Source organism: Mus caroli, unplaced genomic scaffold (genome assembly GCF_978045245.1).
Source record: "Mus caroli unplaced genomic scaffold, Mus_caroli_1 scaffold_13, whole genome shotgun sequence".
NCBI lineage: Eukaryota > Metazoa > Chordata > Mammalia > Rodentia > Muridae > Mus > Mus caroli.
The window spans coordinates 90,559,742-90,573,036 of NW_028227268.1; the positions used below are offsets into that span (position 1 = coordinate 90,559,742).

At 42.9% G+C, this 13,295-nt stretch overlaps 1 protein-coding gene across 8 annotated transcripts in view; it reads right to left on the reverse strand.

Moving 5' to 3' along the window:
* The window catches only part of Fbxw11 (F-box and WD repeat domain containing 11), a 105,465-nt gene that overhangs the window by 24,795 nt on the left and 67,375 nt on the right, over nucleotides 1-13,295 (reverse strand). For 4 of the 8 annotated variants that reach the window (XM_029483132.2, XM_029483129.2, XM_021176070.3 and 1 more), the window contains 3 exons: nucleotides 12,471-12,533; nucleotides 8,947-9,172; nucleotides 146-332 (listed from right to left, as the gene is read on the reverse strand). In XM_029483132.2, coding sequence (XP_029338992.1) covers nucleotides 146-332; nucleotides 8,947-9,172; nucleotides 12,471-12,533 — 476 coding nt within the window. The remainder of the gene's footprint in view (nucleotides 1-145; nucleotides 333-8,946; nucleotides 9,173-12,470; nucleotides 12,534-13,295) is intronic. The other 4 variants (XM_021176073.2, XM_029483126.2, XM_029483133.2 and 1 more) reach the window with 1 other exon arrangement.

Here is a 13,295-nt window from a genome sequence, read left to right on the forward strand (position 1 = left end):
ATGTCAGAAGGGGAAATTCAAACAGCTTTAACCTATCAATTTTTTCCTTGTTTAAATAGACTGACACATTCACAAATATTTGCCCTAAGTAATCGAGTTGACAGTGCATCAAGGCAACTTTCTCCAAACAAGTCCCCAGACTTACCAGCCTCTTCTTTCTGAGAGTCCCTTCCAGAGAGGGTCGGTGCGCACCATCCTCTCAATCAGCTTCTTCCAAAGCATGCCTTCTGAGATCACTCGCTGCCATTCTTTACACACCAGCTCTGCTGCACACAGAGACCTGGCATCCAGGTAGGAAAGAATGTTTTCTGCTATGTGATCTAAGCCTTGCTCTATAAAACAGGAAAGCAATGAAAGGAATGGTTAGGGCAATAGACAGACCAGCCCTTCTTTTAAAGTAAAAACTAAGTAACCCTGAGGCCGGTACAACAAGCAGGAGCAAGGCGTGGAAAGGCTCATAAACAGGTATAGCCGGCAGCAGCTGTTCTTGCCATGAGAGCTGTCTGGGACAGCTCTGTCCTCAGAATTCTCAGAACCCCATCCCCATTTTTCTACCAAACTTTTACAGGTCAATGGTTCTCCAAAGTTAAAGCCAAGGCACAAGCTCTTGTGCTATTCTCTGTGGTGAAGCCAGGATGGAAACTCAAGACTTCTTGCTTCAAAACCTGTGCTTGTTGCTCCTATTCATGAACACAAGCAATTAACCACACTCCACCATCAACTCTTGATAGCCACGGGAGCCAAAAGGTAAGACTGACCCATTTTTGAAGACATGTGAAGAATTAAAAGTGTACGCATCGGGAGAGATGGCTCAGTGGTTAAGAGCATTGACTGCTCTTCCAGAGGTCCTGAGTTCAATTCCCAACAACCACATGGTGGCTCGCAACCATCTGTAATGGGATCCGATGCTCTCTTCTGGTGTCTGAAGACAGCTACCATGTCCTCATGTACATAAAATAAGTAAATCTTAAAAAGTAAAAGTGTTCATGTCAATCTCCCCATCTCCCTCTGAGAGAGAACTATTTTCTGTTCTGAGCAGATGGGCAAGAACCCTCAAAAGCAACACGCTTGCTTACTTCAGGGCTTTGGGAAAGGAGCCTGGAAGGAGATAACCAGCTCCCAAAGTTGTCCTCTTACCTCCATAAGAGTCTGGCATGTTGTGGTATACACACACAGAGACACACACATGCATGCACGCAAACGCACACATGTACACAGCATATATAAGTAAGAGAAAAATGCAAGGGCCTTGAAAAGAAATTCACTCAAGATACAGTTCTGCCTGAGCTGTGCCATGGAAGATCACCATGGGCAGCACTGTCACCATCTGTTATAAACCTTCTTGAACTTCTAGGTGTGTCCCCTGTAGCTACAGAAAACACAACTCATCCCCAAGCACAGAATGTTCAAATTCCATGTCTCAAGTTCACCGTGCACTGTTGGTTGTACGACACAAAGCAAACACTGAAACAACTCTGCCTCAGTTAGCAGCAGTTGTTGCCTCCATTTCCTTCTCTCCAGAGCATGAACAAGAATCACTGGCTGTGAGAGTGTCAACACAAAATGACACACAAGGAATTCTTTCTGACCCACATGTACTGAGCACCCACGCCTGACATTTCAGTTGGAGGAAGGAGGCAGCAGGCATGCTTTACAAATGTCTCAGAATGACAGGCCATACTGCTGATGGCAGTTTCCAAGCCTTTCATATACCAATTCTATCCTGGATTAGATCTCAGACCCAAGCTCCACCCTGAGGCTACGTGGCACCACTGCTCTCCGGTTTACTTGAATAACCTTACATACAATCAAAGACTGGTATCCTTCCTAATGGCCACGGCACAGCAGACTCCTGAGGCAGTTACAAGTTAAAATAAAATCTGTGTCCTTTTCCCCAGTTGCTATTAAAACAACTCCCTTTAATTCTTTGACCTCTGGTGGGATAGAGTCAGCAGCACTTTATGCTTATCCCTACTATAATTCAGCTTCAAATTTTCCATGTGACCTAGCCACTGCAATCTCCAGAACTCTGGGTTTTAGCATCCAGAAAGGGGTATTCCTCTGTAGACCAACATAAAGAGCGACTATCTTTACTCACAGCTGAGTACAAGCATAGGAAATGGGTCAGAACCAAGGACAGCACCCAGGACAGCTGCTCTCCTCAGCAGGCCATTCCTAATGAATCTGGTAATACTCCAGGGTCCCAAAGCTCAGCTACCAGCTCTGCAACACATCTAAATAGTCCAGTCCAAGTCTGTCACTTCAGCCCATAGGGGCATCTGGAGACGTTCCCATGAAGACACTGCCATCTTTAGATCACTCTTCTGACTTTTATTCTGGTAAGAGCACCCAGATGAGGGGGAGCAACTGAACCCCGCCCACTCCCTCTCCCTCTTACTGAACCCCGCCCACTCCCTCTCCCTTACTGGTACTTACTAGCTTTGCAACCTTTCAGTTACAAGTTGGCACCAGTTGCTTTGGGTACCTTCTCACCATATACAATCCATGCTCATTGGAGAAAAATTGCAAAAAACACATTAATAAATTAACTGCCAGCTCTAAAACCCTTATCCAAGAGATCTTTCATATCTTGCATTCACTCTTTTGAAGATTATCCATCCTTCCTAATCTTTTCAGGCGACAATTAACTTTTTAAATTAAGATGAACTGAAGAGTAAAATCCAGTCTAAACAGCTGCATCCTACGTCTCCCCGGTTCTTTTTTTTTTTTAAAGACAGGGTTTTTCCGTATAGCCCAGGCTGTCCTGGAACTCACTTTGTCGATCAGGCTGGCCTGGAACACAGAAATCTGCCCGCCTCTGCCTCCTGAGTGCTGGGATTAAAGGCGTGCACCGCCACGCCCGGCCCTCCCCAGTTCTTAAAACCTGGAGACTTGTCCAACAGTCTCCTCTGGACACCACCAGGCTGGACTACGAGCCCAGCTGCACCAACACTCAATCACTTCTCAGAACTTCCCACACCTTTTCTTTCACTTATTGTTTAAGAGACAAAAGAACAGGTAAAAAGCACAATGGAAATAGACCAACCTGCCATCTGTTTCCAGCATGTTATCCCTACATTCCTTGTGACTCCCCTCCAGATGGCTGGAATACTTTGTCCTCAACTCTCCTTATCTGGACAATCTGACATGAGGTCCAACTCTGTGTTCTTGATACCATTCTCCAAAGTCCAGACACCTTCGTGAGCCACATGTTCATGTGCCCCTCTCCTATATCTTCTATGTGTAGTCACACAGGTCTGCCTCTCTTTCCATGCCACAGCTACAACTATGGATTCAAATTACAGAATCTCTCAGCTGCTATAAGCCGAGTCTATACTTATCCCAACTATAATCACATTAAAATCATGCTTAATCACATTTCTCTAGCCACAGTGTAACAAACTTAGTTCTTCTTGAATTTCTCTAACGCTGGAGGCTCACTGGACTTCCTCCCACACGGGATGTTAACAGTCACTTTAACATGGCTCGCATGACTTTCCCCCACTAACTGGATCCTCCTAATTGGTTATAAACATGCCTTAACCAATTCCCCTTTCAAATCCTCTTATTCTTGGAAAGATGAAACAAATAGCGAGGCAAACATGCATTAGAAAGACGGCCGCCTTTCCAGGTCTCAGTGACAGGGTTCCCATGACCTGTGACACAGCAGGAGAACAGCATTCAAACGTCCACTTTGCTGACAAGCCAGAGCCTGCAGCCATGAGATACTAAAGCCGTGGACTGGACTGGAATCAACTAAGGTCACTGACTTTCAAATGCACAGCAACAGAATGGATCCCTCACACTTCCTACTGAACCAGTCTCTGGAGGAGGCAGCCTAGGAATCCATCTCTTAGAAATGCCACCTAATTCTGACAAATGGGGGACTACTGGTTTACAGCAAAGGTACCCTAGTAGTCTTGGACCTTTCCTCCTCACTGATTGCTCACACAACTAAGCCATTAATAAATTCTTGCATAAGCAGATCCCTTACATATTTCCTCTTCCAAATGCCATGAGCTCATTTAAACACTGCCCTAGTGACACCTACGGTTAGACTCGTTTCCTGTGGTTACTACTTTAAACTCCCATTGTCCTTACAGGAGGCAGCATGATTTAGTCTTATGGAAACGCAATGGCTGTCAAACCAGATAACCTGGCTACATTTTATTTCAGTCAACTGCTATGTGAGTGGCCATAAGCAAATCTACTATCCTTTTTTATTATCATTAGTCCATAATATAGGAACAATATTAAGTGCTGAAAGAAGTTATCTCATATAATCTGTAAAGTAACTCTCCAAGGTAAGTATTCTAAATATCCACATTTTATGTGGAAGCCATCTATCTCTCAAGGCTGGGAAGGCTACTAGGAGATTTAAAGGGCCAGGTATGTAGCAGGTATTCAGCAAATGTCCTTAATCTTCTCTCGCCCACTCCCCTCAAATCTCCTTAACTGATATGAATGTTGAAGAGGCTACTGAAGTCTTCATCCACAAAGAAAACAATGCCCATCTCTGCTAGCAAAACCAACTAACTTCCATTCTATTAGCATACGTCCCATATTCCCAAAATGTTTTGAGAAAAGTAAGAATCAAATGTTCTCTTTGGGGCACCTGAATCCACTGAATACAAGATGCTTCAGTAGTCAGTAAGAGCCATTCGAATCTTGCAACTTTCTCATTTCAAGTCCATTGAGGAAAAAGAAGTTATGCAATGAACACAAGGTGATCTTTAGGCTTTGAAGTGTTAAACCAAGTATTTTCCTCAGCAGTGTGTCTGCCTCTTATTACTCTATCGGGCTGATGGAGCCTCCCTTCCCCCTCCTAAAGCAACAGGAGGACACATCACTACCTCAGCAGAATATAGACAGAAAATGTCAGCAATAAACTCAAACAATTAAAAGGCACTGATTTCAAAGTTCAATGTGTAAAAACTACCATATCAAACCCAACCTCAAATGTGTGATGTCAGCTCAATGCCCTTGGTGAGGCCAGCTTAACACAGCTGCTTAGATCATACAGTAACTTCCAGTAGTTTACAGACCTTCAAAGAGCAGCTGTAAAGAAACACCCAACCTCTGCTGCTCCTTGCTTCATGGGTCACAGCTTTAGTTATAAAAAACCTTTTTACAATAAAACAACTACCTACAACCAGTGCCGAAGCCTTTCCTGGTTATGAGCGACTCTAAGGGCTAAAAAGGAAGTGAAAATCAGCATAGGTCACAAACCCAAGGCTTTCCATTACACTCTCCAGAAAACCCAATCACCAAGTGGAAGCCCTTCCCCGCCACACCCACATTGCAGACACACTGTCTTTAGCTCTCCCCCACTACGAGGTTACCCTGCACCTACATAGATGAGGATGGGCTACTGTGTGTGGAGTCTGGGACTGGAGCCTTGGGGCTAGCCATCTAGATCTAGCGAGCACACTCTCCATTTGTGATGCTGGGTCTTTGGCCCTATACCCAACCTGAAGCCTTGGCTCATTCCTGCCCATCCCTGTGACCTTTGATCTAGTCTATCATATGTATAGTCTGTGATGGTTTTCTGTCCTTAGTCGGGGGCTAGACAAATGAATAAACCATGAGCAGGAAACTAAGCATTTCAACATTTTTAATCACACAGATACCTCACCAGACTGATCAGCAAGACTTATCATCTTTTTTGAAGTACAATCTGCCTCTATTTTAAATGGTATAAATTTTCCCTTCAACAACAGTTCTTACAAACCACAAACTTAGCCTGCAGAAATTGACATTGCAGACTAAACATTTACCATGATTTTTAGAAAAGCGTATCATAATTATCACTTTTTCCACTGAACCAAAAGGAGCCAGAGACCACAAACATTTTCCACTTTTCTTACACTGACAGGTACAATGTTCACAGTAAGCATTTTTAAAAAGTCAAGACTATAGACAGTTTTTTTAGAACTAATGTTTCTCACAACCAAAAGTTTAAAATGATTGTCAATCTTAACAGTAAAAATCCAAACTCCAGAAACTTACTGAATGACTGGACACTGAACTAGCAGAATGACTGAAAATGTTCTCCATCTTATTAAACCTACATTAAGTGCATACAGACATCTTTTCCCCACAATGCTCTACTAGCATAGGCCTGGGAGAAGAACTAATGCCAGGGTTAGTCCAAGTCTACTCGTCACAAACACAAACTCAGCTGGGCCAGCTTGTCCTTCGCTATTAGATTCTCATGTATGAAATATACTGACATATGTATATATGTTCAGATCAAATCCTGTTAAAACAAATAGCATTTTAACAGAAATATTTCCATGTCCCAGCCAACAGTCCATTCATTTCATATAACATTCAATACCACAAAATTCCACGTTAAAAGAGATATGGACAATGCCTTAAAATTCGCTGTAATGAAAACTGAATTGTTCGCAATTATACTAACCATATTTATATACATAACACATGTTCATCTGTTCTGCCTCTTCTCCAAGGCTGTGCACACCCCAGAAGGGGCTGCTGGAAATGATCAGGGGAACTTCAACAGTGCCACCTTGTGGCTATTCTGTAAACATAAGGGGCACTTGCCCACATCTAAACCATTTGGAAAGCAAATTAGAGAGAAGAAAATAAAACCAAAACAAGAAAACCAAACAAACAACAGATTTTCTTGAGAGAATGGAGGCTTGGCCTCATTCGTTGGTCGTCACTGATGAGGAGCAGTACAGTCAGCAACTTGAAAGACTTCCCTGACCTTTCTTGGTGCAGAACAATGGCAGGGCTCTGGAGTTCCAGCAACACAGAGGAGGCACACACACAAGAATCCATTCACCTAGACTTTTCTCTCTCACAATGAAAGACCCTTCTTCTCATCCTCCATTACTAAACGTGAATTGAGTTACTGGCCTGGTGAGGTTTTTCATCAACTTGACAAAAGGCTAGAATTATGGAAGAAAGCAAACTCAGCATGCCAGTTGGTAGGGAGTGGTCCTCGTGGTCTCTGCCCTGACTTCCCTCAATGGAGGACTGCAGGCTGTAGGATGAGATAAACCCTTTTCTTTCTAAGTTGCTTCTGAACATGATGCTTGATCACAATAGACAGCAAACAAAGACAGGTATGATCCATTTATTTAACACTCATGATCAACTTAAGGACTCTCCCAGAGTAATCTTAACTGAGTGATTTCATCCTTTGTGCTAACTTTGAAGCGATATCTGTCCACCATCATTTTACAATAGCACATGGCAAACAAGCCAGGTGACCCGAGGGAATGTCATCCAATTTCTCTGATCCTTGTCATTTTATAATCTGCCTAATGAGAAACTGGACTAAGCAACTAAATGTTATAATTCTGGATGGAAAGGGTTTCTATTTGCTTTTCTAGACATACAAAAGACAACCAATGGAAGACGGGACACGAGTCTATCATTGAAAGATCAGCAGAGTCAAGCTAACTCTCAAATATTCTTTATACTCTCAGTGTAGAAAATAAACACACAAATTCTGAAAGAAGAGTGGAAGACATTAGAAGCTTCCTTGTCACTTGTAATCCAAGTTCCAGGCTAGAACTACAGCTCAGCCAGGTCCTCTGTGTGCTATGAAAGAAAGCACCATCAGCTGAAAACCTGTTGTTCCTGAGGCAGGTCTGTTGAAGTAGCACTGACCCATCTTGGGAGGCTCCTAGACATGTACTGGCATGGCATGGCAGCAGTTAGCGCTACAGAACCAGCATTCTCTTCACAAGTCAGAGCTCTACATCTTACCAACCAAACTGAAGACAAAGTAAAGACCTTCCATGAGAGTGATGGGTGCAGGTTTGCATGTCACCCAGCCTAGTCATGATGTACCACAACAGGTTAATGCCTACTGTGGAGTCAGGGGAGGATGGTTTATCAATAGGTTCACCTATGAACACAAATGCGGCAGGACAATGACAGTACAGATGCTGTGCTGTGGGAGGCATGGGCACAGGTAGGAACATAAGAGTTCTCTGTACTTTTTTTTTCTTAAAGACTTTGCTCAGGACTAAAACTGTCGTAAATACAAGTAAAACTTAATCAGAAAACTACCCATAAGCGCACATGCATGAGAGAGGATGGAGGGGCTTCACTAAGGAGTAGACAAAGCAGTGTCAACAAACGTTAACAGGCTGGAGGGATGGCCTAGAGGTTAAGAGCACTTGCTGCTCTTGAAAGGGACCCAGGTTGATTCCCAGAAACAGTGGCTCATAGCCACCTCTAATTCCAGTTCCAGAGTACCCAACACTCTTGTGACCTCCCTGGGCACACAGATATACATGCACACTCATACATAAAATAAATGAATTGAAACAAAAAAAAGGAAAAAAAAAAAAAACCATTAACAAAGACACATTACCAGTCTCCTTGGTTTCTTGGCCATTGCCTCAGTATCACCTCAGACAAGGGAACAATCTCAACTCTTTGAGGCTTGCCAAGATTCAGACTTAAGGAAAAGTAGACGTGTGTGTGTGTTTGTGTGTTGTGTGTGTGTGTGCACATGTATTTTGTATGTCCTCTGGCTGGCCTCAAAATAATCCCCCCATTTTAACCTAACAAGTTTTGGGAGAACAGGCATGAATTGCCATACCTCGCTCCATACATTTTTAAAATTACATGTAAAGTACAGATTGTCTACATACCAAAATTAAATAGTGTATCTTTAAAAACAGAAAAACAACTAAATAAAGCAACAGCATTGACTAATACGCAGCAAGATCAATCACAAAAGTGGCCTTTGTTTCCTAGAAATTCATCTACTGTATCTTACTACATCGCACTTGAGGAAGGATTAAAATCTAACTACAAATACAGTGGCTGTCCAGAAATGGCAACTCACACTGTACACACTCATTCTGCCATTCACTTCACAGACCACACTTGGCACTGCCAGCACTGAGGACTAGACACATGCACTGCCCAATGACGGTGAGAAGTGCAGCTACCTACCTGGTAAAGCAGTGATAAAGTCCCGCTGCAACATGGGCTTCAGGTACGAGTTAATATGTCCATGCTGATAATGACACATCCGTGAGATAAGATGCTCCACAAATTCCACCTGATCTGATTCAGACCACTGGTCAAAGTACTTAATGCACAAGTCCTTTTCTTTCTGGTAGTTCCCCTCTGATGGCCTCTTTCTGGAGACAATCACAGATGACGTTCCATTACTGATCTGTTTTGGAAAAACAAAGAAACGATAATTAGCTAGAAAGGCATGTAATCAATTTCATTAGAAATTTCTTTTGTCCTATGGATTTAGCCTCAAAATACCAATTTGAACCTAAGTCAAATTAAGCTCTTTTGTTCATCCATTTATCACACAATTAAAATGCATTGAGGGCCCATAGCCTCAAATTATCAACCATAGTAATTACTGAAGTTGCAGCTGTTTGTAAAGATGACCAGTGTCTTAGCTTACTATTCCCCATTGCGTACTATACCACTCCAGCATTAGATAACTCATTTGGAGATGATCATCTTAGAGGCACTAAATGCCCAATTTGATAAGCCAGCATCTAGTTGGCTAGTAGTAATCTGTCTCCACTTCCTCAAAATTAAAAGTTAATGTCTCTCTTATAGTCTCAAGATATTTCCCGGGGTAGGGTATAGGGAACTTTCAGGATAGCATTTGAAATGTAAATAAAGAAAATATCTAATTTGAAAAAAGGAGAGAAAAAAAAGATATTTCCGAGACATCAGGCCTGAAACCATGGACCCAAACACTACTTGTTTCTGCCTTCATACATACATACATACGAATGATAAAGCAGGGCTTATAAATTATGCATAGCAAAAATATTGACAATAACAAAATACTTAAAACAATATAGTACAATATGTATGTATGTTCTCCCTACCTACACTTGTGAAATTTTTCATTTAGTGTGTTTAGACTGCAGCTGACCATAGGCACCAAGAGCAATCAAAACCAGAGCAGGGTTGGTTCTCACACCTGAGCAAGCACTAGAGTAGCTGAGTGCCTGGTAACACAGATTCTGGCTCCATCTGTCTGGATGAGAACCTCAGAATCTGTATTTTAAGTTTCCAAGTGCTGCTGCATCTGCTAGACCAGACTGCATTTTAGGAGATCATACTGAGAATCCCCCCTCTATCTAAATAGAGGAGAAGCCTAAAAGTAAATCCATCTATAAAGCTTCATTTTCTCCTAATAGTTTTGACCCTTCCATATTAGTTCAGACGGCCAAACAACAGAAGACAATGTCCAGACATGGCTGCGTACTCACAACCATGTACCCATATACATACTCCCCCATCACCATAACAATAACAGTCTACATCCCTAGATTCAAAGCCACAACCACTATAATGCTATTTAAAAGCCACATCAGGTCTTTGGTTTGGTTTGGTTTTTCGAGACAAGGTGTCTGGCCCAGGCTGTCCTGGAGCTCACTCTGTAGACCAGGCTGGTCAGAGATCCACCTGCCTCTGCTTCCTGAGTGTTGGAATTAAAGGTGTGTGCCACCACCTAGCCACATCAGTGTTTTGTCATACCACTGCCAAGCCATCTGTCCTCTGATAGCCTATGTGCATACACTAACAGAAAGTAAGACCCTAGAGGATTTTCAGACCTGAAGAGGTGAATTACAAATGTCCATTACTTCCATTAGAAACTTGTTTCCAACATCTTACATGGAATGAAGAGCTCTTGTTAATAGTATGCTCTCATATTAAACTAGACCACACACACACACACACACACACACACACACACACACACACACACACACACACGAGAACCTCTGTAAACTTCAAAGGAAACTTCTGACCTTCCTTGACAAAAATAAATTCAGTTTCACATCTCAAGTATGCTTTTATTTCTACATTTACAGCAAGGTCAGAAAGCACTCATCTTCTACTTAATTTATATTAACCATCCATTTCCACATCTCCATATCACCCCCAATTCCCGTAATGAGGGATAATTTAATTGGCATCTCTTACCACCAGAGGGCAGCATTGAACAGGCATTCTAAAAGTTCTGTTTGTTGGAAGACTCCTCATCTACTTGCCTCAATAGAAGAACTTAAGACAAAGTAAAAATTCGTTGCTATGATAAATATCAGCCAATATAAAGGGAGATATATAAGGGTATTTTACATAAGATATCAAATATAAAAGGATAAACATAAAAGGAGATGTCAATGCTATTTTAAGCATAACAGTATCACAACATTGTAACAGGAAAATATAAGTGTCTAATTACAAGCATTGGTAATCCAAATCACAACTTATCTTTCTGCACAGCAACACTGCAGTCCAGCTTTAAATACAGTGAGGCTGGATTAACCACTGACGGCTTTGAAAATAATGGGAAGGAGCAAAGACGAGATATGCAGGGTTTTATGGTGGTGTGAGCACAATAACCAGGACAGAATGAGGCTGCACATGGCAATGCCAACTGTGGAGTCTCACAGACCCCATGTGCTCGGCCTCTCTTACTCCACCCCTACTGACAATAATTCCCCAGAACCTCTGTGGTCGGTCACAACAGGTTAAACAGAATGATGGTGACAGCCTACACCTGTGCCTGCTTCCTAGATCACAGTACTCCCACATCCACTTTCTCATTTACCATCTAGTTTCCACTGAGTGACCAGTGAGGAGATGAACAGATGAAGGAACCTGGGAGCCACTGTAAACTAAAGGTCACAGTGAAGAGCAGTACAGCGAAGCGGTGCAAAAGGTCGCGCATGTTCCTCTTACACATACATGATGTTCAAAAAAACAAACAGGCACTTGTGTGCTTAGGAGTGCATTTCCAGCTGCTATCCTAGACCCCGAGGCCCAGACAAACCCTGCAGCCCTGCTGCCATTATTTCACCTTGGTCCACGTCATCTTACACTTGCTGGGCGTGCACTATTCTAGCTAACTAACCTACTTTATAGTTTTCAAATGTGCCCAGGTCACTTTTTTTCCTTATATATACTGTGCCTTTACTCATGTCCTCACAAAGGAAAAAAATGCTCACCAGCATGCTTAGTGAAAACACTAAACCATGAAGGTGTGTGTGCTCCCCAGACACCCACCACAAAGCCGGGGAGGTTGGGCAGGAAAGTGAGAGAGCCAGGATAGGAGACTGATCTGAAAGGGGACAAAGGGGACAGACCCTCATAGGGAGAGCAGGGAGGAGGGTGGGCTGCAGACAGAGAAAAGCAGCGGTCTGCACTTGGCTCTAAGCCTCCACCATCCCCGTGATGGAGGATTTCCACACAGTCTATCTTAGGCCACAAAGTTGGTATTTTAGGATACTGCCTTTTTGGAATCTTCCATAAAACTCCAAAGTGCTTTACTAGCAGTAAGGATACTCCCCAGAGGAAATGGTGGACAAGCAGGGTGGCTTCTAAATCTGGCAACCCTACACAAAACAGAGGCTGGGCTCTGCTCTCAGTGAGCACACAAGGAAAGGCAGAGCTTTATCTACAATCATCTGCTAGCTTATCATGCCTACCTGCCAAAGAGCACTTTTCTTTGGGGACTCATCTTCATTTTGATCTTCCATAACTGAAGTGTTCTAAAGGGGGAAAAACAAGTTATTTGAATTATGCCAAGTTCTGCAAAACCTAAATGACTACAAGACATAAACTTTGAGATCCCAAACTAGAGTTTAGGGATACAAACCCAAGAACTCTGGCTTGTTGCTCACACACACCATGCTGGGTCAGGAAGCTATACTCCTAAGCATACAGTCTTCACTTACAGAGCCTGGGCATGAAACCTGTGGGCTAACCTTCATCATCACTGCTGTTCTATGGCTTGTGGCAGAAAACTCAGAGACTCACAAGTTCCCAATAGTTGCACACAATGTCTCCTAGAACGTCTGCTGTTCAGTAATGCATCCCACCCACCAGCAATTACAAGCGACAAGGCCTCCCTCCCACTCGCTCCATAGCTGATCTGGGGAATGGCCTTGCCTTGCCATCTCCCCCAGCAATACGAGTAGATGACTGCCCCAATCTTCTCCCTCAAGAAGAGGATGCTGTTGGTCACTAACAGTCTGACTTGCCTTTGGAACACATTTTCTTTTCTTTTTTGTGTTTACTACACAAAGAAGTACTGTATAATTATCCCTTTGGTAACCTAGAGGCTCAACAGATGCCCATTAACTGGAGATTATACATGACTGAGTTTTCCCTTTTTGAAGCTGCTATCGAACAGCTAAATGGAGCCTTAATGAGAAGGGGAAGTGGGCAGGCAGTGCTCGGAAAGGAGTGACAGACACCTCACTGGCGGCCAGGGTGCTCCAAGGTTCCATCCCAAACCTAGAACTCTTTTT